The sequence below is a fragment of the Rhea americana genome, unplaced genomic scaffold, assembly GCF_003343005.1.
Source record: "Rhea americana isolate MKP2758 unplaced genomic scaffold, rheAme1 scaffold_53, whole genome shotgun sequence".
Taxonomy (NCBI): domain Eukaryota; kingdom Metazoa; phylum Chordata; class Aves; order Rheiformes; family Rheidae; genus Rhea; species Rhea americana.
Genome location: NW_028186679.1, coordinates 4,095,662 through 4,123,214, shown reverse-complemented (window position 1 = coordinate 4,123,214; position 27,553 = coordinate 4,095,662). Strand labels below are relative to the sequence as shown.

The window sequence follows — 27,553 nt, the reverse complement described above, 5'->3', positions numbered from 1 at the left end:
GTTAGACAGAGTTAAATGGTTGTCTCCTGTAGTCACTCGGACAAGTGTAAAGAAATATTCCTATACCTATAAATCAGTTCCAGTACTGCTAAACAAGCATGGGAGCGTGTTTATGATGATTGTTTCATCAGTATTCTTAGAACTCTTATTTTATATGTTATCATGTGCTTATACATATACTTCCCATTTCAGGCAGAATTTCCAAGCTGTAGATAAACTGAATTTTAATTATCACATATACATATGCATCACAGGACTCTACACAGAGATCAGGTATTAGGGGTCACTCACATAACTTTGACACTGTTGTGGTACTACTTAGTAACTCCAGGAATACAAGACAATTATTTAAGTGTGTATTACTTCAGATTGAACTGATTGTAAGCATTAGGTTTTTATTTTTCTTKTCTCTCTTTCATATGCCATTGTGTAAATACAGACCTGAATTAAGCAAGCCTTTTAATTTAACTCTGACTCGCTCTGTTTTCGAATAATTTAGAATAATTTAAATRCATTTTTTTATTTTCATATTGCCCATGGAAATAAGCTGAACTCCCCTAAAATCTTTAAGGTAGAATTTTGTAGGAGGAATTTTCACGATCACAGAAAATGCCATTTTAATCTCTAAATTGAGGAGTAGATTATCTGATGTATTYGTTTAAAACAAAAATAGTGAAGTCCAAGAAACTAATAATTACCTGCCACCTTAAAAAAAGAGAAAATCTTAAATACACGTTGCTATAAGAAAAATGAAGAATTAAACAGATGGACAATGTGTAATACGACTGTAGATTATGCTGTAAACCACAAAAATAGCTATACTATAGTAAAGAAAAATCTGAAAGTTAAAGGATTCTGTTCATAAGTAACAAAAACTAAAACTTTCTCTAGAACTTGAAAATATTGCTTAAGATTCACTTGGTTCATCATCTTTAGAAACCAACAGAAAACACTGTTGAGCATTGACATATAGTTACTATTTGAGATATTGCAGCACTGCACAAAGGAGAAAATTAAACTGTCTTCAGTGTATTTTAGATTCTTCCTTTCGGATAAGAAGAAAAACAGTGCAATCTCTTCTTATGGAAGAAACAAAGTGATAAAAAAAATGATGAAGCATATACTTCTTTTTTTTTCTTTTCTTTCCATCATTTCCTCCCCAAGACATTTTAGATACCTTTATCAYGGTTTGTGATACCTTATTAAAAAAAATATTCCAAGTAAGCAAGAACTCAGCATACTAGCATTTAGTCAGGAAAAAGAATGGCACAAGGCCAGCAACGTTTTGAAGTTTTCCTTCAGAAATATTTTCCTTAATAAAATTGCAATTTTTCTAGAAAATGTCTATTTCCTCTCYAGAAAAATTGAAATGGGGGCTTCCTGCCTAGACTGCTCTCATCAACTGCATTTTCTTTTTGCCCTGAATGGTGAAACTGGTGAGAGCTCTGTACGTTTGCAAAGAAGGTGAAATCATGGGGTGAGGAAAAAGAATGCTGTTCTCTGACTTATTCTGAGGACAGCCAGGACGAAAGACTGATAGGGAGGAAAACCCAGTTCCTCAACTTTAAGAAGGGTACTTAGATGGCTATAGTCCTTTTTACTACTCAGGGGAAAAAAATGAAACTGATAGAAGCTGTCCAAATATGTGAAGCTCATATGAGGCTTCTTTTGCCAGGCCTGGCATCYAAGGAACGTCAAGAGGGAGTCAAAGGAGTCAACACGTTCTAACGGAACGGGAGGAAGGACACGTACCCATACYTTCACCCAATCTCTGCAACTCAGAACCTATTTAAAATCAACTCAATGAAACAGGCCGTGGCCTTGGTTCTCCAGCAGCTTTTCTGCAASCGTCAGCACAACAGCTGGCAAGTACTGCACTTGTTCCCCCTCCCCAGGCTGAGTAGGTGACCTGAAAATTTRCAGTCCCAGCTAGGAAGACGCAGCAGAAATCCTCCTTGCCATATCCTGACCCAGCTGAAATATAAAATCCTTGTATTAGCTACTTAGGTACCACACTGATGGGCACAATATGGATTAGATTTGAATACTGTAGAGAAGATTTTCCACTAGAAAATCCCCTACGATCTCTCTCAAAGTAGCATTAAAATCAGGTCCATTGCAACAGTAACKAAAAGTAGGAAAAATGTGTCAGTGTATCTTTAAGTTTTGTGRTAGGTTATGATTTATAATGCACCTATTCCTGAGGGGATGGTATGAATTTTAGAGGAAGTTTTTCTGCTTTACTGTAACTCCTCTTGCACATATATTTGTTTCTTCATGACTATTGTATGATTGAACAAAACCTTCAAAAATATGAAATGAAAATGTCAGTCCTTTCCTTAGGAGTTTCTTTTTTCTTTTTTTTTTTTTTTTTTTTTTTTTTCTTTTTTTTATTTTTTTTTTTTTTTTTTTTTTTTTTTTTTTTTTCTGTTACATCACCAATGTTAATTAACCTTATTTGAGTAAACTAATGTAGAATTTACTCATTTGGAATGAATCCAAGGGTAAATCCTGTGGCAAACTACCTAACTAATGTTTTATAAATCAAGCCAACTACTTAAAGATGCTATACAAGTTTAATTCTCAATTTATTTCTACTGTAATTCCTCTAATCACTCACTTCACAATGAAATRTCTCATTAATGCCATCTCAGCTCTTTTATTGCTTTGAGTGTATATATGCTACATTTCAAACTATAAAGAGTAAAATATATTTTACGTTATTATATTTGTTTATCATAACCTTAATTAGCACATTGCTTCAAATTAAAGCATCTCTCCACAAGCTGCCTCCAGAATTCAGTGTTTTCTTTTGTTCTGAATATTTTTCCCTGTTTGGAAAAAAAATTTGCTGTATTACTAGAATTAATATTGGGATATAGTCCATAATATRGATTTAGGAGGATGTTCACTTCATAGATTTGCTGTATTAAGCTAAAAGTAATTAACACGTTTAAGAGAGCAGAAGAGAAGAACAAGAGAAAGGTGGAAATGCTTGAAAACAACGACTTTTATGAACTGTAATTGAAATGAGTAACAATGAAAACTTCATATATACTTAATACATACTTACTTAATACATACTTAATACAGCTCCATTGAAATCAGTGGAAGCTGGGGTCATTGGCCTACATTAAGGGTATTATTTCTAAGCCTACAGAAGTCGCTAGATTTTACTATTTTACTGGTGGATAGCATGTTTTACACTGTATTCAATACATTTGATTTTATATTTGTAATTCTCTAAATTTTGTTGTGAATAGTGCTATTTGGACTAATAATGACATCAAAAATATTTTTACTGTTATCACTAATGTGAAAGTCATTAAAGTGTTTATTTTCTTTTTCACTTTGCTTCAGCATCAAACATTTTCTTAAATCTACTATGTTACCTAAGTTGAAATGGTTATAATGTAAGATTTCTCTCCTCTAAACACACAGTGCAATGCCACTGAATTAAATAATTCCTTATTGCATTCATGGATTTCTAATGGCTTTTGTTGGACTAATGGACAGACCGCCTGCTTTTAAATTTGTATTTAATAAACACAATGAATCTGATTCTCAGCACTCGGACAGTGAGTTCTTGAAGTCATTCGGTTATGCTGATAAATTCTGCATGAGAAAGTAACCCAGATAAATCAGATAGGCAATCAAGTATCCATTCAAAACACTGTTCAGATTGGTCATGCAATTAATACCAAAATAATCTTTCTGTTCTAAAATTGCACCTTGCTCTGTAGCTGTGTTAATTCCTTTGCAAATACACTGTCAATTGTAGCTGGCATCTGCTGGTACAGAGAGTTGGAAAGKTTTTTCTTAGCAGCTCCTTTGTACTTCACCTACAGGAGAGGAAAAGGTGAAATGTTAATGTGAATTAAGTCATAGTCATAATACATRTTGTTTTTCTGTTAAATAAAGTGGTATAAAAAACAGTGGAAGTGGAAAAGATTTACTAYTGTCTTCTAAACTTTCAAGCAAAAATATATCTGTAAATAATACCTCTAAAATACTTCAGGTGCATGTGTCTAATTCATGAAGCTATGTGAAGTATCAGCTAATTCAATTCRAGAATTTGGAGGAAGTATTAAATAAGGGAAGTAAAACACCTATTTTCCCTACCCTTTATAAAATCTTTCCAAAAAACTCAAACTATATTTTTCGTTCCATTTTCAAAGTTTTGCACTATGGGAGCAGTGAGAATCCAGTAGTAAAATATATTACTAATTAGTAAGTGGTAGCAATTAAATGTAACAGGAAAAGGCAGGAATATTGAAGCTAGCATTTCTGTCATCATTTCTACTTAATCTCTTCATATTACTGACTCATTTTTAAATTCCTTTTTTATTTCTTCTGTGCTTTCTCCAGTGCTCAATTTCTATTAGAAATTGCTCAACTAGCAATTTCTAATAAGAGGRCATTGTGACAGGTTAGAATAAGAGCTCTAAACTTGAGGGGCTTTTGCTCAAAATCAAAGTTTTTGAAATTCAGAAAACAGTAATATTAGGTATTGTTTTGAAAGTAATCATAAATACCAAAGAATACTGGAAATGATACTCTCTAATGTCATTAACTTACCACACTATTACTAGTACAGTACTAGTACTATTACTAGTGTTTACTGTACTATCTCTAATAAATGTTAGAGATTAATTCTGTATATCAATAATTTGCTATAGCATTTATTGATGCTCTCCTGAATAAAGGGTTCCTTTTCACTTCAGTAGACATGCAACCAAGAAATAATTTTAGAAGTATTCAAGTTTCACCAAAAACAGGTTATGGGACACTAGAGGTCAGTAATTTACCAGATAAACYATCCATCACATTATTGGGTTTAGGCAATGTGTCTAGCTGCTGRGTATACAAAAGTTAGATGATAGAAAAGATATCTTTCCTTTTATTGTAATATCATTGTATCTGTAAATCTTCTTCAAGTAATGACTAGCRGCTTTTCTTTGATATCATACAAATGGATTTTTTCACTACATTGCATTTTTGTAGACTATATGATAGTCTCTGTCTCTTAAAAAATTAGTATAATTTCATCATGTTTATGCTATTTGGGAATTATTCTATCTCAGAAACATGAAGATAGATAGCACAAAAAATCAGTCGGATGCCTTTATACTGCATGTAGATGTACAGCAAACATATACATATACATATATATATTACAGACAGTATATAGAATGCTTATAAATTACATAACTCCAGATAGGGATATTGGAATRTCCTCTATCATAAACCAAAAAGTAGCACAAAAAGTGAGGTACAAGGTAGCACAAAAAATTAAGTTTTCCAAGGGTCACAAGGACAGAAGAATCACTTGGAACCAACAGCTCCTCAACAAAAGCAATYATTGGTTAAATGATCGGTTAAAACTCCTAATGCTATTCTCGGCTATGAAAAATATTCAGATATGCAACCCTACGACACGTTCTACCTGGGGCATGAAGAGCTGGTAGTAAGCTGTGCTCTGTCATTTCAGAAGATGCCAATTCTTTGTCACTGTAGTAATATACGTCGGTACGTGTGCATACACAAAGACCTAAAAAAACTCACACATGGGCATGCACGTATAGGCATTGCTGCACGTGGAGATGGCATTTATCTGCTCTCTGCCCCCGCTTCCTCACTGATGGCCAAAGTGATAACAGTTCCTTCCCTCCTCCTATTTGATAGTGAAGCTGTGAATCCTCCACRGTAGGGCAACTATGCACAGGTATAACTTGCATATCTTGTCATTACTGAATGACAATGTCATTACTAACAAGAAATTCTTTTGCTATTTCTCGGTTTACCCATCTATAAAATAGGAAGCTATTACTGTCTCAGAACTGTCAATAAAATATGGTGGAACCCCCAAAGAAAAGTGTTATATAACTCCAAATTATTATTACTCACACACAGAGCATAAATTAATTACAGTTCTTTAATTAACTTGATCTTTAACCTGAATTGTTATTTGGAATAAGCCATCCTTCTGCTTCTGAAAAACATCCATCTTCAATCCACAGAAGTTTGAGGAGAATAAGAGAATTCTGCATTCTTTTAGGTCTTACCTCAGAAATAAAAGCTCCAAGACTTTTCACATGTTTCAGCTGAGGGGTATCAGGCACAAATATGCACTTGCCCTTAGATTTTYTAAACTCTTCTTTATAGTGTATCTACAAAGAGGAGAGAAAGAAGTTTAACTGTTCTTAAAAATAGAAAAGCATACAATAGCTATTTTTGTTAGAGTTACTCTACTCGTTCTGACTGGATGCTAAAATTCTGGGTACTATGCTGGGTGGCTTGCAAATACCACAGGCTGGATCAAATTAAGTCACATAGGGAAACACATAGTTTTCACACAGGGTATCAGGTCTATGTGAAAATCACAACACACTTTGATATTAAAGATGAAAAAGACAGAATCCTTCTCTATGCCTTCAGCACACTTTCGTCGCTGTTCACACAGGCTCCAGTATCTCTAAAGAAAGGAGAACTGAAAAAGCATTTTCTCCTTGATCTCAATAATAAATTTGTTAAACCACTTTCTAACCCCAACATTGCAAGCACAGAATCTGTATTTTGCTGTAGCATAATAAAATGCCTCTGTGAATCCAAAAGTTACACGAATAAATTTGGCAGGTCATTGCCAAATCATTGACTACAAAGCATCCAGATAGTTGCAACATGCAGGTCTGCCAGAGACCCTTTAAAAGGGTCCAAATTTAATATGAGCTGTTTCTAAAGTCTGGRGTCTAAGAACAACAGAAACTATTTTTGAAGCAAAGTGTAATTTTCAGAAAAAGAAGTACTTATTCTTTTTAAAAACAACATAAAGTCTCAACTTTTTCCTTACTCGGGGGCAAACAGTGTTTCTAGTAGTATGCAGGTCCCATAAGCAGTTACCTAAAAATAATCACGTGACTGTTGATGAAGTCAGAGCTACGTTTTGTATTAGTGGGATTGCCAAGAGTATGAAATATATGATGAAACTGGACATAGTGAAGATGTAGGGAATCTTCTAAGATAGGATCTGTATGAAGGAATATGGTGAATACAATGAGCTGGACTAAATACATCTTAAAAAGATGGACACTTTACATGGATGGTCCTTACTTTTAAAGGTACTCCCAATAAGCAGTCTTAATGTTTTTAACTTACTTTTCTTTCCTTGTACATAGCACGCTCTAGTTTAGTGAAAATTTAATTATTTAGGATGAAATTTTCCTGACTGTTATCTGCCACCAATTCTCTAACCTCATTTACACATTCTACACACTGCAGACTTGCTGACAAGCACTGACATAACCTGCATCYGAACATTAAAGAAACATGTAATCTTCATTTCCTCTTATCTGAAAYCTTAATGAACATCACCAGTTCTATTCTACTCTACTCAAAAGTGACTTGGAAAATTCATCAGAAAGATGGCAGCCTAAACAGAATCAGTCCTCGGACTTTCCGACGTAAACTTATGGTCCACCACAAAATGGATTAGATAAGGCCAAGTTCATTTCGGACAGGCGACAACATAACTATCACAGAGAAAAATTTTAATGATCTCATCCATATTTGGACTACTGAAGGAGTCTACATCTTATTACCACATCCTTTTGCCTCCCTTCAGGGACTACAGTGTATTCTAATTTAAAACATTTTCTGCAACATAGGGTGCAAATTTAARTGTGTCATCATTTTGTTCAGTGCCTCACCAATCTTGTGGTCCACATAATCTCTTTTGCATGATACTGTATTCTTAGGTAATCACAGAGCAAGATATGACAACAGAAGAGTAAGGTTCAATTGTAATTTTTTATCCTCAATGGATTTTTATATGTCAAAACTAAACTGTATATTACAAAGTCATCCAACCTGCAGGCTGTGGCTCACTAGGAAAAATCATCTTGTATTCTGTTTCTATACTTGACTCTGTGCCTCTATAGCCTCTGCTTTATAACAAAGAGACCACAAAATTATTGCATGACAAATGAGGAATAAGATTTGAACTTGATGCTGAGCTGAGAAGAAGACATGGTAAAGCACTATTGGACTTCATATAAGGACAGTCAGATAGTAAGTGGTGCAACTTTTTGCTGTAAGTGAAGAGAAACATTGGTATCATGTCTAACTAAAATTCAGTAGCACCTTCACAGAGTACAGTGTCTTCCTCTCCACAAAAAAGGATTACGATAATTTGGTAAATGTTCGTTTTATTTGTACAGTATCTCCCTTCTCTGTTTATAATAGYATTCATAACATCACACTATATAATCAAAACAAAGAAGAGATGAAGAGATAATAAAATAGAAATAATACAAGGAAATGGACAGGTTCAATTTCAATACAGAAGAGAAAAGGTCTGGATAGGAAGGCAATTCATATAAACTCMATACAAATGACAGCTTTGAAAAAATCTTTGAAATAAAATTACTTAATGGAGAGAGTTTAATGGAGAGTTCCCCAGCTCTCTTGGCTTTGGGGAAGAACAATTCAGTGGGTATCACAGCCACAGAACAAACACGTGCCAACCTCAAATGCAAGGGAGGATTTCCTCAACAATAGGAGCACCTACACACTTCACAACTTCCCCCTACATACAGCTCAAGTCTGACAGTTACACACACACAGAGGACTGTCATTACCACTGTTTTTTGAAATAATATTGCCAATTTAAAGTCAGACTCCAAAGAATGCCGGGTGAACACAATGCAATCACAGTATCTCAAGTCATGAGTACTCATGCCACTGCATTCTGACGGAGTGGCTGTGCTGACAGCTCCACAGGCAGAAAGGGACAATCACCTAGTCTTGTGGTCCACAAGGACACAGGCTGCTGTCACAAGGTCATCTTAGAGTCAAACTACAAGACCCATAACCATTGTACACATAAAATATACAGACATGCACCAATGATACATCTACACAAAGAGAAAGCACTTTGGGCAAAAAAACATAGAGCAAATCTAAAGAGTTGTGAATGTTGATGTGTCCAAAAAAAAAAAAAGTACAAACTCTTTGCAGCTTATTGGCCTCCACAATTTACAGAAGTACAGAGAGAAGAAACTTGCTCATGTTAGTCATAAGAAGTTCCAGTTATAGCAACAAAAATTCTGGAACACAAAAATCAATCCCTCAAACATACTCACATTCCATTAGAGCCAATGAAAAAACACCTACTGATTTCAGTACGCTGGACTCATCCAATCCAAAAAATGGGTCTCACTTTAAAACACAAATAATCTTCTTTGAAATTAAATTGGTTCTGGACCATTACACATTACTGCCGCTTTGAAAGCATTAATGACACTATGCCATTATGCTTTACATATCTCAGTGAAAATCTGACACACTTGCAGCCTAAACGCATCACAAGCTTTCAGCAAAAGCCCACATCTCTGAACCATTATAGGCTTCAGGAACCTGGCTTAACTTATTCACCTTAGCCCCAAGCCTCTGCAGAAAAWCAGAGAAAATATAGCCACTCCATTTATCAGTTAGTTAACAGCCATAGCCAACGTTACTCCGAATGGGTACACAGCTCAGTAACAGTTCCTTTTCAAATAAAACAAATATTTCTTCAGAATTCTTCAGGGTTTTTTTTTGCTTTTACAACAACCATCTATACAAACAAGTTGCACAGAAGCAGTAAATATCCTTCTGGTCAGGCTAGTGCTACAGCTCCATTTTCATTTTGGCCTTTACATAAATTGGAAGGCACTTATTGTGGCACATGTCATTTATTTCCCAAAGAAAGAATTTAGATAGCCATCAATAAAAATATTAATAACKTCTACTGCTTCCTAAAATAGCTTGAGATTACAAGGGAGCCATCTTGGTAGCTTCTTATAAGGGTCGATCCAATTTCCAGCAGTCATCCCATGAAGATAAAAGTATTACAAGATGGCCTATGGACAAAGAGGAAGCTTTGACCTTGTCAAGTCACAGTTTCAAGCCACTGCTGTATGACAGATACTGTCATTGTYACTTATCTACGCTTTTCTATGCCCTACTAATGAATTTGTACCCTATGTGGAGATCCTGTACGCATTATTCTTACAAAAATCAACTTACTCTTTCACCTTAAACAATAATATCCTGAATCTAAATACTATATTACAACTCAGAATTAACCAGCCTTCACTTTTCAGTTTCTTTAGAAGAACACTTGTTAAAACTCGCTCCCCAGTAACGTCTCCTCAGCTGCAAGTTGCCATCTTCAACAGGCTGTGAAGGAGAACTATGACTCTAATTCCAGTTCACATGATGAAGTTATTTTTCAGACACATGTTTCCAGAAGTACATTGAAATAAACATGAACCAAGCTAAATCTGATGTTGTTGTATTGAAGTAATAGGATCTATTCCAATTTAAATCTCAGAGCTGATCTGGGATGTTTATATAATGCTTATACCTGATCTACAATTTTAAAAGCTATAGAAATTCTTGACTTCACTACTAAGTTAAATAATTTTTAAAGACACCCTAACATTCCAGTGAATTTCCCCTATAAGCCTAAGTCAAGAATAGTATTCTAAGCAGTTTTGAACTTTATCACCATAGCAATTTAACTTCATTATAAACAGACTGACAGATATTAATCAAAGTTCATCTGTTTAATTTTTATCCTCCTTCCTTACAGCTATGCATATTGGTGCCCAGTTCTGTTTTAACCAACAAGAATTCTCAGGATAAGGCTGTAACTAGAAAAGATACTGCATTTTGCTCATGAAATCAGCAAAGAAATTCTCATGGGAGACACCCTCTCACTTTTAGAGCAGACCCACTGTGATAGTATCATTCTGTGAGACCAACATTTCAGAACTTCCTCCTTCCCAGGGCCTGTAAGTACCTGTGCTTCACATTGCCCAGCACTCAGAGAAGCTCATCCTGCTGGGGCTGATGATTTCAGGTATCAGAGAAGGCAGTGTTTTTTGTATTATTTTGTTTGTTTTTACATTTGAGCCTTCAATCAGCACATACAGCATTGCACATATCTGGAAAAATATATATGGCAAATGTATATGCATGGTAAATATAGTCAGTGCAAACATAAGGATGCAAACAGTCACTATCACTTACATCACTTATTATTTCAGTGCATTTTCGGGCCAGTTCTATATTTCTATCCTCAATAACAGGCTTGAGGAAGACCTATAAAAGAAAGATAATCATTCCAGGGTTACTCTTCTAGAACAGTAATAAGAGAAAGAAATAAAYACTTTTCAAAGCTATCATTTTTTCACTCACCTTTTCTTCTTCCTCTTCATTTTCATCCTCCCTGAAATCCTGAATGACAGATACTCGCATTTTAATACTTTAGTGAAAACAACAACAAGAACTCTAAAAGATTCAGTGCTGCAGGAAACAGCACAGACTCTACAGCATGCCTGGAATCAATGCTTCATTTGTGTCCTCCACTGCACTTAACTTTACCAAGGCTCCTTCCTTATTTAGGCAGCACTTGACAGTCTTTATCTGAACAACTCAGTATGAGTGAACTGAAAGGCATTGCAGATGGCCTTGCTAGCTATCAGTCTCAGCAGAGCTAATGCTTCTTACTGATAAAACATAATTAAATGACATATCCCTGTCAGCTATTTTTAAAATGTCTAAGAACATATTTAATTAAAATGCATTATGAATTTATTGAATCACAGTAAGTAATTCACTAAAATCAACAGGCTTAAAAGAGGAACATAGTTTCTAAGGTTATGGGAAAACTACCCAGTTCTAAGATTTGAGACATCACAGACTCCAAAACCAGTTATCACAAAACTTTATTTAGTTGGTCCAATGACAGAGTGCCTTGATTTAAAAACATACACACGCAGACACACGCACACACACTCTTCCAGTTTTCCACTAGATGGAACTTCTAGTATATTTTTCAGAAAACATGTTTTTCCTATGAAACATAAAATTCCTTAAATGCTCTGAGCGTTAGGTTAGCTGAAGTAGAAACTTTGCATACACAAACACATATGCATATTTACAAATATGCATGGTTATGTATTCACACACATACGTCTTTTCATTCACTGATAAAAACAGTCATGACTTGTAGACTCAAAACCAACCTTTCTCAGTATGAAGTCATTCATTCCAGATGCAATGAAACTGAAATATCCTTTTGCCAATGGATATAGTGTCACAGTGTTTACTTCTGTAAAACAAGCAAGGATGTATTATAGGTCTAGTTGGATTACGCAGCATTTTAATATGATGTTTCTTTCCTAACTATAGAATGTGTATTTCTCATTTTATAGAGGTCATGATTTTGAACTTCATCTAGCAGAGTGATAGACCACTACTGAGATTTGCAATCAGGCAAAATCTCTAGAGTAACAGATTTTCATTTGGAGCCTGTACCTATATGGAAGATATAAGGAGCGCATACTCTCAGAAAGAACTCTTTAAGGAATATTAAGTACTTGTGCCCAAACAAAATGTCCCTAGAGCTTTTAAAAAAATATGCATTTCCTTTGAAAAAAGAAACATTTCAAGGAGGGAAAAACACAGCATTTGACTGAGTTAGAGAAAAGTCTGAAAATTGGAAGGAATTTTTCAGAAGAAAAGGCTTGAACAGCTTTCAGTCCATAATAATCAAGAGACACAATTCCTTATACATTCATAGCAGAGAAAATTTCAAGGTTTTTTTATTCCACTGTTTCAAGTATAAGCTCCTAAAAATCCAGATTTGAACAGGCATTGCTGCTGTTCAGGTTGAAACCTAGTTTGCACAGGTGAGATTACCTATAATTTACATTAACTACTTTTGGAGCTTAGGATGTCTTACCCTTGTGGAAAAAATTTAGTCATTTAAGCTGGGTATTAATAACAAAAAGTCATTTCTGAATATTATGGTCATTTAAAATACATTCCTAATCAGCAGACTCATGTATGACTTGAAGGACCACATATCAAGGAAACGGCATCTACAGAGGTGCCGCACAGAAATGTAGCACCAAAGCTTTAGCGTTGGATTTTTGTGATAATACTGCGAATACTGTATTATTCCAGGGTGTTTAACTTTCCTTCATACATTTAATAATTTTTTTAAGTGAAGACATTGAAAAATATTTAAGAGAGCAGAAAAGAGTTATTAGTAGCTGCAAAATTTGCCAAATATGGGGAAATCTTTTGTTGATTTTTTGCACTGAAAATCAAACATGGTCAAAATGATAGAGACAACTGTTCAGGGTTTTTTTTGTTGTTTATTTGGGKTTTTTTAAAGCTTTTCAACAAGCTTACATTACATTTGGTGGTATTTCAGTGGTTGGACATACCAATATTTACAGATTAATTGTGGTTTTCACATAAGGATTTCCTCATAATAAAAATCTAATTTTTCTTTAGCAAAATCTTTAATTGATTTGATAGAATTCTTTTTTTTCCCTCTAACTTTGCATCTCCTAGGTTGCTCATAACTGAGCATTCAAATGTTCTGTGTCCCATACGACCTTCATAATACCAGGATTGCAGGACAGCTGCCATAGTTCATGACATTAAAGAAAATTATAATACTAAGCTATAAAGCAATAAGGGAAAAATATCCCAATACCAACTAAACATACAAAATTCATTCAATACAGCAAGCTTCAGGTAACACATGCAGTAAGAAGAGACTGTAAGTTAGAGATATCCATCTCCCTTCTTTTCTTCCTCCACAAAACAGAGTACTCTTTGGTAACACTGCATGTGCAATAAAGCAACACCAAATCAACTCTGACAAATAAATATATCCAGATATAACTAAGAAAATGATTTCTTATGAACAATTAAGAGTGGCACAGTTTGGAAGTGCATTATGGTTCCATTAGGATCCTGCAGGTCAAGAACAAGTTTTAATTACTTTCATAAGAGGCAACAAATAAACTAGGATCATGTGTGGCATAGTAGCTATTTGTGTGTGGTTACAGATATTCTGAAAGCTATTCTAAAAATATTAAATCTAATATGAACAAAGACCTAGTTAAATACTGACAGTATTTGAACATTAATTCATTCAAATTTTATAAGGAAGCTCTACAGAGCTCCAAATTTCTATGTCCAGTCACTCTGAACAGACTTTTATAYATTAGCTGTATATTTCACTCAAATTTAGCTGCAAGAACTAGGCACTTTGTTAAAGAAGTTGCAACAAAATAAAAATAAATGTGTGTGATGTCTAGATTGTTCATAGAACCACAGTATTTGCAGTAAGCAACTTATACTTACACTCTCACATCTAACATACTGCATACTAACTTCGGACAAAGAAGAAAAGCCTTCCAGAAGTAACCTACGTGGTTTATCCCAAGGAAGGAGACAGCTGAATCCCCAAACACTTAYAGTCATCATGTGGTTGTGTCAACAYCTTTTAATGCAGATTTTGTTAAAACTCAYTATTTGAGTGTTTGGCCTAAATGCATATTTACTGAAGAGACTGAAAGGAAGGAAGCATAGGGAAAAAAGGAGCTCTGCTCTCTATTAGCACCGGTTGGCACTATACGCGAACGATTCAGTCACTGTCGCATAGCTTTTCTGTTTTGATCAACACAGCTGTGTCCATACCTGGCCAACCCACCTGCCACCTCCTTGGTCCTTTATCAGAGAGTCTCTTAAGAAATGCATTTAGGAGACGTGAGCCCAGAGAGTTAAAATGTCTTATCTCATTTTGGTCCTTGATACACTCAGCAATTTAGCAGTTAGTCCCTCTTCTGTCACTAAACAAACGATTCTGTGGACATGCTTGGCATAGTCCCCAAAGGCCCTGTTAGACTTGCAGTATCTGCAAGTATCACTGGGTTAAAATAGCTTCTCTACCACTTCAGTGAACAGCAGTAACTGTGCTTGTCCTAGAAATGGCACCAGAAATGCCACAACCTCCTCAAACATATACAGCAGAGTTCTTCATGGGTTGCATGAACATAGGTTGCAAGTTAAGGACTTAGATACTTCAGCTGGAAAAATTTGCACAGTATATAGTAAGAGGTGTAAGTTGTTAATACTGCAGTGCTTTCAATTCTGGACTGAAACTCCAGTAAGAACAGAAGCAGACAGTTTTAGTGCTTTAACTATTCTCCCTCCACTGAGTTCAAAATCAACCCACAGGCTTCTTTGAAAGCACAACATTATTTTCTATTCTCACTGGTCAGATATACACATCACTGAAATAAGCACAATTAATTCAACACAACACAGCCAGTGGTCTCTTTTCAAAAAACACATAAGGAATTAGTAAGCATCGAGATTCAATTACTTCTCATTTTGAGAAAGATCCATCTATCAGACTGGAAGTTACTAGCAGCGCTGCACAAGAAAGTTCATAGTCAGGCTATCAGCATCACAATCACAAACAGAAAGAAAGCGAGGGTTGCCAGACTGCCAATTTTAGCCTTCCCTGAACATGAAATACCAATTAACATTAACAAAAGAAATTCAAGAGATGTCTGTATTTATAGAAAAAGCTTAACCATGAGCTCGCATCTGTCAGATCACGAACAGAAAACAAAACACTTATCAGCAACACTTCAAAACCTGAAAATATTTTATACTTCTAAGCAAAGATTTTCAATCAATGAAAATTTTTTATGAATATTTTGGTAGATCAATGAGTTGCAACAGTATTTTTAAAGATGCATACAAATGAGACGTTAGAACACTAATGAGTGAATCCCAGAAAACCTAATGAATTTCCAATGCCTTACATACCATAAATACAGATGTGTTTTGACCAAATGAATGCTCACTGAGATGTCTAGCACAACTGGACTTGATGTTAGAGCATTTTAGATATTTGCATGGTACAGCTAGTTTCATATAGTGATATGTGATTTAATCTAGGTAACAGAAGCAGTGTAGCTATGTTAGCATGACACTGCCTSAGTTAATAAACTCTTTCCCACACAGCTAATTATCCTAAAATGTAAATCATGTTAACTAACTCAGAAGAACGGGGAGTAYTTCTCATGGCACAAGATTGTGCCACGTAGATGTTACATTAGCTGCAGTCAGTAGCAATATATTGTAATAGGCCAGTATAAAACTTTTCACATAGTAAAGTATATTCTAAAAAAATTGTTTCATTTGCCTGACAATATTCATGAGCTCCTGCTACATTTTCACAACAGCTTTTAGTCCCCCAAAAATGTTGATGATATTTTCTAAACACATTATATAGGGTTACTAAGATGATCAAGGGACTGGAGCATCTCTCATATGAGGAAAGGCCAAGAGAGCTGGGTTTGTTTAGCCTGGAAAAGAGAAGGCCGAAGGGGGAGATCTGATCAATGTGTATAACTATCTGAAGGGAGGGTGTCAAGAGGATGGGACCAGACTCCTTTCAGTGGTGCCCAGCAACAGGACAAGAGGCAACAGGCACAAACTGAAACACAGGAAGCTCCATCTGAGCACGAGGAAAAATTGCTTTACTGTGAGAGTGACAGAGCACTGCAACAGGTTGCCCAGAGAGGTTGTGGAGTCTCTGGAGATATTCAAAAGTCGTCTGGATATAATCCTCAGAAACGTGCTCTAGATGACCCTGCTTGAACAGGGATGTTGGACTAGATGATCTCCAGAGGTCTCTTCCAACCTCAACTCTTCCGTGATTCTGTGATATAGTCTCACTTATTTCTTTTAATTTTTCATTTTCCGAGAAATTAAATTCTCATCAATATAGGACATTTGATTCCCTCCTTCCTCTGCTGCTCCCAAGTTTAACCAGAAAATTGAAAAAATCTGCTTCAGGCAGATTATAATGCTACTTGATCATGATCCTACAGCTGTATTCACAAATTCATTCATCAGAAGATCAGACTAGAATCACTCATATCTGGCTACATTGCAACTGTTTAATCCAATCTGTATAATGTAGCGATAGCATTTCCCTTTCTTGCCCAGTGTCATGAAACCCTTTTCATTTTAGTCAAGTGACCAAGTAGGTTTGGAAGTCCACCAGAGCTAACGGTTCTGAGGCACAGCAGGTCAGGCTTTCAGCACTCACAAGGTCTTAATAATGAATAGCCAAGCTAACTATTCCAACTACCCACACAACTGGAGCTCTCATGCCTGTTGGTGGTGTTYGCGTTAACAGGTTTTAGACATCTACATGCTGGTAGTCACCTATGGCTGGTGGAGAGCAGTACATACCTCTACCTTGTGGCTCAATTTCATCCTCCTAAAGAAAGTCTGGCTTTAGCAGATCATTCCCAGTAAATGGAAGGCAACTCAACAGAAGATGGCTAAAAATCAAATTATCAGCTGACTGGATTACTCTGCGAAGTTTCCATAATAGCTAAATCCCATTCAGCAGAAGATGGACTGAACAGGGAATTTAAGACTGTTCTCTTAGGATTTCTTAAATGCAGAAAAGAGAACTTAGATAATATACCAAAGATTTTCACTGACAAGATCTTCACTATAGCCAACCCTAAATCCTATGGAAGAAAAGAAAACAGAACTGTATGATGAGAATTTTCAGATTTTACCTTGCTATAAATCACAGCTAAAACAATCAATGATTGTAAACAAAATGTATGAAGCCAGTAGTGACAAATAAGTTCTATTTTGTATCAGTAAATCCCCAAAAGCTAAAGATATTCCCTTTCTCCTTTCAGTGCTTACATATATATATTCCTAATATGTCAAATTACATTAAGCTGTGTATCAATATCTAGCTTATATGCAGACTTGCTTGCTTTCTTGCACACATTTTCTTAGCCTTGTAGACTGGGCATGTGCTCTTACCAGAAATTTTTCTTGGGGCATTTCTCAAGATTCAGTTGCCTGAACTGATAGAATCTAATGAAGTAGGAAGAGAAAATTAGACCTTCCTTATAAATTTCATTTCACTTTTAATGAACTCCACCAGCCTATAACCCTCAATTATTCACTTAACGTCATCCATAAATGCTTTTTTTCTAGAAACTAAACCCACAATGGTCTATTGTATTTGTATTTTTGTATTTAAGGGGACTTTTCTCTCTCTCTCTCTCTYTTTTTTTTTTCCCCACTTCTTGAGTTTCTAAAGACCTAACACTGYGCTTTTGGCAGACTCTCCCTGAAGGGAAGAATACAGTAAATAACATACACCTTAAAAAAAAAACTTACTTTTACCATTCCAGAAGATTTCATGTTATTACAATCCTCAAGTAAGTCGAATTTTATATCAAACCGCCATGGACAGCTAATGTTACACCAATAACTAAGCTCCTCATTTACAATTATTCAAAAATACAGCTTTTAAATTCCAGAATAGGCTTCAGAAAGTTCTCCAGAACAGGAAAGAAAAAACACAAACAGTAACAAAGGAAACTGTTTGTTTCCTTTCTGTGTTCTTCAGATCTGAAGAACAGGAGACACTTGTTCAATGGTGAAAAATTTTTTCAAATACCTTCATTTTTTGGATCAAGACAATTTCAAATCATAAACTAATTGATAGGAAAGATGTGTTTTCAAAATCTTTAGCCACAAAAAGTCAAAATTAAAACTGCAATTGTGTGAAACAAACAATGTCCTTTTTATCCGTAATAGTACTGATTGTTGAATAGTGGGAAAAAACATTTACTTTTTTCCTATTTAGTGAATTGTGTCATCTGCAAAATTTAAACAACCAAACAGAAGCTGCACATACTCTATGTTCAGGAGTGTTTAAATCTGGATTGTCAAATTAGGCTTCCCTCTTAGCCTACAGTTTCATGAATGACAGATTAAGACAACCATGCATAATAACTGTACTATGAATTTAGCAGTGTATTTGAAGACAAAACAGTTAATATATGAAATGAACATTCAGAAAATATCCACAGTTTTCAAGAGATGGAATTAGAGTGTCTGACATATAGCTCATTCTTTCCAAAAAGCTTCTGTGTCACAGAATCACAGAATGGTTGAGGTTGGAAGAGACCTTTGGAGATCATCTATTCCAACCCCCCTGCTCAAGCAGGGTCACCTAGAGCACATTGCACAGGATCAAGTCCAGGCAGGTTTCAAACATCTCCAGGGATGGAGACTCCACAACCCTCCTGGGCATCCTGCTACAGTGCTCAGTAACTCCCAAAGGCTGGGACTGAGGGTGAAATCAAAATAATCTGCTTCAAAAACAGTATTTACCCTATTCGAGTCCTCATAATAGGCCTTGGAATTGGAAATAGATATGTAATAACCCTGTACTGAGAAGAACCTTATAACAAAGAACCTTGTTCTAGGACTCTCTGGACAGCCTAATCCTGTAATTGATTTTTAAGTTGAAATTCAGGAGAGTTTGTAAGCACTGATCTACGATATTGAAGAAAATACACCAAAAATATAACAGTTGGTAATAATAAGGTAGTAGAATGTTAGATTCTTACACACACTCTGCTTAGCAAGGATATACATAAGTTTCCAYGACAACAGTGACAAGATGATAAAAACACCTTTTTCCATCATCCACTGAAAATACATTTCTGCATATATCATTGATGAAGTGGCAAGCACGTAATTTAGAAATGCCACCATGCATTTAGTAACATTTGTATATTCAGAGAAGTGCACTGAGTAATTTTTAAGGTTTAATCAAATATCTGATGCAGATTGCAATGCTTCATGATCTGTCAATTCCTTGGCCTGTTAAATCAAGTTACATAAAACTTTAGCTTTTATTTCAGTCATTGTTCATAGTTCAGTTGCAAAATTTCAGCTTAAATTCTTTCTTTCCTTACAGAAGTCTTTTGCATATACAAAAAAGAAAAGTCGAACAAACATTACCCAAAGAAACAGTGCAGGTTGTAGCAAAATATCTATAAAATAAGCAACTTCTAAAATTGAATGCAAACCTGCTCAGTCCTGAAGAAGTGGTTTTATGTCAGAAAACTCCTGAGTTTTCCAACTTTTGCAATTTAGTTAATCCAGCGCAATACATTACCTACCTTGTTAAACCTCATATCATTTATATTCAAAGAACATCACAATAGACTAGCACTACTACCATAAACACAGGAAACATGGAGCACTAAAAACATTGAATTCTATCATGATTTACGGTGATTTTTAATGCTTTGTTTTTAAATTGGCTTCATTTTGCTCCATCAGTCATAAAAAATAATAAACTTTACATAAAGAAATTCTGCTTTATCAACTACATAACCTGTTTTCACACTACAACATCATCAAAATTACTTTTACTCTTTATTGTTTTCTTCAAAACTATAGTGGATATAAATCTGGCATTTCGTGCTTCAGCTGCTATACATGTTCCTAGGACCCATTTACCTTGTAAATAAGTAATTTCAMTAGAATCATTGGAATTTAAACTTGCAATTAACTGCATATTTCTCAATTTATAAAGTAGTATCACCATATTACTTATTAAAATATGTTGGTTTTCATATTATACTGTAGGAAAAAAATAGTTTCCTACAGATTCGTAATAAAAACTTAGCCCTACAATGCTTTTCACATAACAGTACATTTAAATTACCATACTGAATTATACCTGTTCAAGTCCAGGAATGCTAATGCCCACACCAGGTGAAACAACTCAGCAAGTACCTTCAGAGAAGAGGAAGGTTAAAGAAATAACATAGCAAGTTATTTTCAATCACAACACTACAAATTTTCCAAAAATATTGCCTTTGGGCTAGATCTCTTGTTGCTGTTGATGAATATTAAAGAACAGTAAGTGCTTGACACTTGCACAGCTTCTTGTGGATAAGATTTTAAAGAATTTTATAAATACATGGCTAGAGCATTTGATAGGGGACACAGTCATCGTGTGAGCTGTTCTAAGTGCTCTCTCTGTCCTCGGGCAACTGAGGACAAGAGTGGGCATAAGAAAGACGAGCCACGGGTTGGTCCGATTTAGCCCAGACGAAACACTTSCTCTAGATCGTGCTGCTGACTCGCAGCTATTTGACAAACTCAGTACGGCCAGAGGTTTGGGAGGTGCAGCGGACTTTGTTCTGAGAACAGGCTGGTTTGGGTCTCTTTTGAACATCTGAAACTTTCCAAAGAGAACACAGACCTCATCAAACAGCTACTCAGTCAGAATGCTCCTTGCTATGATCCTCCTATAATCCTGTTTTACAAGGTGGAGAACAAGGGGCCAAGAAGTAAAGYGGCATTGCCTTAGGAAGAAAGGAAGCCTGAGATGAATCTGGACTTCATGACTCTCAGCCATACAGTTCTAACACTGATATCACAGAGTTTCTCAGCAGTATTATTATCTTGCTCTTTTTCCAGTGATATCCCTGTCAAGTCATTTCCAGTATAAACTAATTCTTAAGTTCTAAAACTACACCCACAGCACTGAAGATGTTTTTCCTAGAACATTTTGTTATCTGTTAAACAACCCCTACGGTTAATATATCTTAAAAAAAAGAGAGAGAAAAGGGCAGAGGGGACAGAACATGGAGCACGTTTTAATTCAGAACCTTATACTAAATTATATCTAAATAACTAGGGTAACACGCAGTATGGAGTAAAAATAATAGCGTAGGTATTTGTTATGCAAATTAATTTTAATGTCTGCTGGGTTAAGGATAGTAACTACTTGGCACAAAACAATGCAGATAACCTCTCTGAGACTTGGGTATACAGAGAGAGACAGACAGACAGAATGAGAGAGATTATACCATGTTCTTTCCTTGCTTTCTGAAGTTTAAATTAAAGCTATATTAGGATGATTTTATATTGTATAAAAAATATAGATGATATTAAAAAGTAAATACAAAGTCTAGGTGGATATAGTTCCATTTAAATTGCATTTTTTATTTTTTTTTAAACATACACAAACCATCACCAGAGAATTAATTTATGTTAGGGCCTAAGGCCTAGCTTTGAAGAGCTTTTAGTCTTTTTATCTCTCTGATGATCTCATGGGAAGCTTGAGCCTGCCTTTCAGCAAGAAAACCCTCCAAAGCCTGAGGCTGCCTCTAGAAGAGTGATATTTGCCTTCAGGTCTGTGGTAAATGTATTTTGGCAGCTTTACACTACAGCTAAAGAAATCTCTCAATCTCAATATGCAATAATAATAATCTGTAATACAAAGCTGGCAAACTCTGGAAGTGGGATATGCCTAGTCTTATATTCACATATGCTATTCTAGAGCTWCAGAAGTATCTCTCTACATTTCCTTTCCTATTAACTTTTTTAAACCAACTTTTCTCAAGATGAAGATGTAGCTATAATATGCTCTTCATTGAAATGCAAAGAATGTCAGACTTACCTTCTCCAAGCTTATGTTTAAATCCTAGAATATTAACACCCAGTACTTGACTAATRTTACCCACAGGGTTATTCTTTAAGATGTTAGAACCTTCTACAGCTAAAAATCAACTGAGGTACAAAAAAAAAGAATATCAGAACAAAAGTCATGGTAATCTTACATTGGCCATAAGGTCAATAAGAAGCTTAAGCTTATTATTCCACCCTTGTTAAATGTATAAACAGCCTTTGGAGCAGGGTGCATAACCCCATCCCCACTCTGTAATAACCAAATCAGTCAGCTAGAGAGAGCTGCTCCCTCCTGAGATCCTTCTCTGGTCCTTAAATCTTCTCTTAATTTTTACCTCAGGGTACATCTTCAGCAAAATGCTGACGGGACCCCCCATCACAAACCTCAGGATTAGGCCATTACACTGGAAGATGTGGCCTCAAACACATTTTGAGTTGGAAGCAAAATCTATCATGTTTTAGACTAATGCCATCACACCTGAACTAATGGGAAAATGGTCATAAGTCTTCCCCACCCTGAACACCCACCTGGTTTTGGACACCCACCTGTTTAAGACTCTCATRCTTCAGCTGCAGAGTGCTAGGCAGGCACCAAATACCTGAAGAGGTCAGATGGGGGATCTTGGTGGGATATAAGCATCGGGCAGACGAGGAAGATCTTGGAAAAAGAATGCTGAGCACCCAGACAACCTGGAAACAGATCTGCAGGCTCCTCCGCACCCTCCTCGCACACCTCCGAGGTTTGAAAACGGCATTCTGTGAAGTCTCACTTTAGGTATCCAAATCTTTTGGGAAGCCACACTCCTCAACTTCTTAGTTTAAGAAAACATCAGACGATCAGACTGTAGCTTACCACATAACTGCAGAATCTTTTTAATCAAAAAAAAAAATTTAGAACAATGGACCAGTGAAACAGCCCCAGTGGCTTTTCTGAGTACTATAYAGATAACTTCATAACGACTTAGATGCATGCAGAGATTGCATCTATCAGACTAGCAGCATTTAAAGTAAAATTAAGGGACTAAAGTTTAAGTTAATGTGTAAGTTATGTGCTTACACACATTGCTAGTTAAAAGTTTTAAAAATAAAAGCCACTAATTGACAAGTGAAAGATGTATATAGTTGTTAGTCACTTTCAAAACATAAAACCGAAAACAAAACAAATGACCCTACATGAAAGTGCTAACAAGCTTAAAATGGAGAATAAATAATTAGCATTTGGTCAAGACCAAATTGAGAGGAGTGAGGCTYCCCTGGAAGAAAATTTTTATCTCTAAGGCTCAGCTTTTAAAAACCGCAGAAGTACTTCAAGGAAAGAACTCCCGAATCTTACAGAATTCTTAAAAATCCTTAAATACAAACACAAAGATAGACCTAACAGACAAAACATAAAAAAGAAAAGATATATCAAGTAAACTAAAGAAAATGAAAGTATTTTAAGTCTGCACTCAAGTTTAATTACCCTGAATGATATGTTCTCTATCTTATCTGGAGTCAAACAAAACATGAGATTTAATTTCATAAACTTCAGTTAGCTTTTTGCTTTGAAGGCGGCTTCCATCTGTATTTTAACTGAAAAATGTCATCTTTTTCCCAGCTATGACTTAATAGATGTTCAGATACGACCTATGAAAGCAGATAAGTGAATTTTGTCCATATGCAAAAATTTAAATGAATATGCCATTTGTCCAATTTAATCAAAATCAGGTTTTGTTACATAAAATTCATTTTTTCTCTACTTCCTACTCAACTCTGTCAGTCTTTCCTGCTTTGCTTTAATTTGAAAAGTAAATAAATTGTGTTGTTATTCAGTTCCTTTGGTGTAAAATGACTTCCAGACAACATGAAAAAAAGATACAGACATTCCTCAAAGATTTTCTGTCCTCCCTACAGATCATAATTCATTCTGTTGGAAACTTGAAATAATGATGCACTTTAAACCACTACTGATCCCTTGTATTCTACCTAGAAAAAAGAAGCATTTTAAAAATAAATATGCTATTTATTCTAAAAAGAGCACCAACAATAGTTTCCCCCCCTTTATGTAGCCACATCTTTCTATCTGATAAGGACCAGAGAAAAGCAATCCCTAAAGGTCCAGTTCTGCCAAATTAGAATCATGTTTCAGACCTTAAATACATGAGTAAGTCTATGCCATATGCAATTCTCATGTATGAAAATGGCAGAATCCTKAACTAGTTGAAAATATTATGGTTGTGAGAGTCACTTGCTGGTGCTCTGTGCCCACTACATAATCATTCCCAAAAAATGTAAGCACCTGCCCCATTCAAAGTAGATTTAAAGAAACTGCAGCCCAGCTGTTTCCTGGGTTTTACTATCTGTTTTTCAGTCAAAATCATGAATATTTAGTGGTACAATACAAAGACTTTTTTAATATGACAATTTAGCACAGATAAATTTGATAGATGCAGTTTAACGTTACCTAACCTCTTTTACAGAGTATCCTGAAGATTACAGCTTTCAATATTTCAGTACAAAATAATCTTCAATTTTATCTGTGAAAACTGATTCCAATAACTATCAGATTAAGTTCATGTGAACTTTGAGACAAATCACACTCAGATCATCATAACCTGAAAAACATAAGCCTTCAAAAATGCTGTTTAATAGGAATTTTTTTTAATTTACCTAAGGCATTGAGACAGGAAATTGCTGAAATCACTATCAGGATAATTTCAGAATTCCCCAAGATGAAATCTTTTCAGGAAAACTAAAAACACAGTAGCTGATTTGTTCTAACAGTGTAATCAATACATGTATTCTAAACTCCAAAAATAGGTTTTAATTTTTTGATTTGAGCAGAGCTTGGGAATAAGAATAAACTAATCTAAAATTTTAAAGCAAATAGGCAAAAAAACTAGAGATTATATTCATTAATATATCATTAAATCTTCCTTTTATATCATTCAATTATATCATTAAATCTTCGTTTACAATTAATATTCAAATTTCCTTCTTTTACCAGAAGTATTATACACAGTATGGTTTAGGCTATTGCACTCTGAATTGCTAAAAAGCAGTAAATGTGCTCATCAGTATGAAAAAAAGTCTATTCTTATATTTCTATCCATGGGGAAAAAAAATAATTTAGATTTGACAATTTTGTTCTTCTATCAACCGCTACATACTGAAATATACACTATTTGTCTTGTCTCAAATCTACAGAGAAATAGACTAAAGTTTCTCAGGTCTTTGCTCTTTACGAAAAAGAATAAATAGGTTTTGAGTCAAATTATGTCAAATATTCTATCTGCCAATATTTAAGATTCATAAAACTAGATAGGTCAGAAAACTAATACAACGTGCAGAATCATCCTCTTCTGTGGCACTAGTTGAAGAACTAAAGAGTGTGTATCTCTTTATCAAGTATCTTGCTTTTAACTGGACAACTCCATGTTTTTCCACATGGTAGCTCAGTTTCCCGTCACCTCATTCCAGGACACCTAGATGCCCTGGTCATTCATTTAATAAATCAAAAAATGCTTTGCCTTTTTAAAAACTAGGAAGTGCTTGTTCAAAGCATATCAGCATGAAGAATTTGTTCTGCATTTACGCTGGGCACTTCGGTGGGATGAGCGTTCAGAATGATGAATGGTGTTTGGATAAAGGGGAAAACAGAGTGAGAGTTGACATTAGTAAAGCTCTTCTTTTGTTCTAAGTGAATATTAATGGCTCCTGCTCAGTCTTTCATCAAAAATTCATTAAGAACACCATGCTATTGGAAAAAATCCTCCACTTGGAGAGACGCACTCGTGTCATTGCCGAAAAAGAAGCTGGCATCAGCTACAAAAATACACATTGTTAAAGTATATCTTTGTCTTAGGAATAACTCTTTCAAATGTAAGCTTAAAAAAATATGTATTCCATGTCCCACCTTTATRTCTCAGCTTGTGATTTTGAAAATATCTTTCTGCACCTACAGCCCTGTTCTCAGGTATTGACAGGACGAGCCACCAACCTTCTAGCCCTTGGAAAAAATACAGAGTACCATGACTGAGAACACGAATCATTGTGGCTGTAATCAAAATACTGGATATTTTTTTAAAAAAAAAAAAAAAAAGCACAGCCACAGAAATCTAGAAAAAATATTTCATAATGAGTGAGAGTCTAGAGCTCTGCCATATACTATTTTTATTTTTTTCGTTTTAATGAGTATACATATTCTTTTTTCTTTTACCTCCGCAAGTAACTTACAATTTTTTTTAGACTATGCACAGTACCATAAGAAATTTAACTGAAATTTAATTTTCAATCATATTGTTATATGCTCTCCCATGGATTTGATTTAATTTCCAAATTAATCTGTAATTACATATTTTTCCTCTCAGGTGAAATGGTTAGTTAAATGTTATATTTACTTGAGGCAATGTCTTTTGTGTATACACATTAATTCCTTTCAATGTTCTACCCGCATTCACTTCTTATTTCTTCCAGATACAAAAACATTTTTGTGGGGTAGTSGCAAAAAGGATGTTTATTTTTCCTAGAGATAGCAGTGGCCACATGATTTCCTCCACAGCACTGTGGCTTCTCATATTTTTCTCCATTCACTCATAGTGCTTGGCTGCACAAAGTTACCACTATCATTTCAGGTTTACAGCAGACACAAATAGAAAGAAAAGCTTGCAGCACAGGGCATGCATTCTTCTGAAATCTGAAGCTGAATTTGTGAAAAATTACATTCTTTGATACTTTCAATAACACGTTGTTGCATTGGAGGTGTGTTTAAAAATGTATTTTATTGAAATCATACATGCAGAGATGATTTATTGAAGACTACTGCCAAATATCCAACTTTCCACAGAATGTAGTACTAAAGCAAATCAAAATGCCTGAGTGACCATTACACTCATTTGCCTCATCCTCCTTGTCCTACATCCAACCACTGGGTACCCTCAGCAAAGCTAAGTTCCTCCTGGCCATACTGAATGAACCTTGAGAATCACTGACCTCAGGTTTCCCTCTCTAAAATTCCTTTAGTCTGAACATAACTCGCAGGCTACATCATACTAGCCCGTTCTCAGAAAATAATTCCACAACTCCAAACAGCAGCTCAGAGGTAATTTTGGTGAGACCACCTATACAGAAAACATATTACATAAACAATCATATTTTGAAAATCAGAGCAGGTCTAACACATCCCATTGGCAATACCACAAGCGTGGTATTACACATGTACAATACCACCACTACTGCCCTCCCCACTGCCACAGGGCACAGATGCACAGTTGATATGACACGGAGCTGAGGAAGGCGAAGGGGAAGAAAGGTCAGCTCTCACAAAACTAACGAGAAGACAGCCGCAGTGAAAGTTGAAGATTAGTTTTCCAAATTCCTCCTATGC

General features: G+C 35.4%; 1 protein-coding gene across 4 annotated transcripts in view; it reads right to left on the bottom strand.

Annotated features, from left to right (window-relative positions):
• Positions 1-27,553, bottom strand: part of NEBL (nebulette) — a 138,654-nt gene that overhangs the window by 83,027 nt on the left and 28,074 nt on the right. For 3 of the 4 annotated variants that reach the window (XM_085318351.1, XM_085318353.1, XM_085318352.1), the window contains exons 1-4: positions 11,242-11,400; positions 11,074-11,145; positions 6,066-6,170; positions 3,732-3,842 (exon numbers count right to left, since the gene is read on the bottom strand). In XM_085318351.1, coding sequence (XP_085174477.1) covers positions 3,732-3,842; positions 6,066-6,170; positions 11,074-11,145; positions 11,242-11,301 — 348 coding nt within the window. In that variant the 5' untranslated portion in view covers positions 11,302-11,400. Of the gene's footprint in view, positions 1-3,731; positions 3,843-6,065; positions 6,171-11,073; positions 11,146-11,241; positions 11,401-12,071; positions 12,158-27,553 lie in introns of those variants that run through there. The other variant, XM_085318354.1, reaches the window with a different exon arrangement.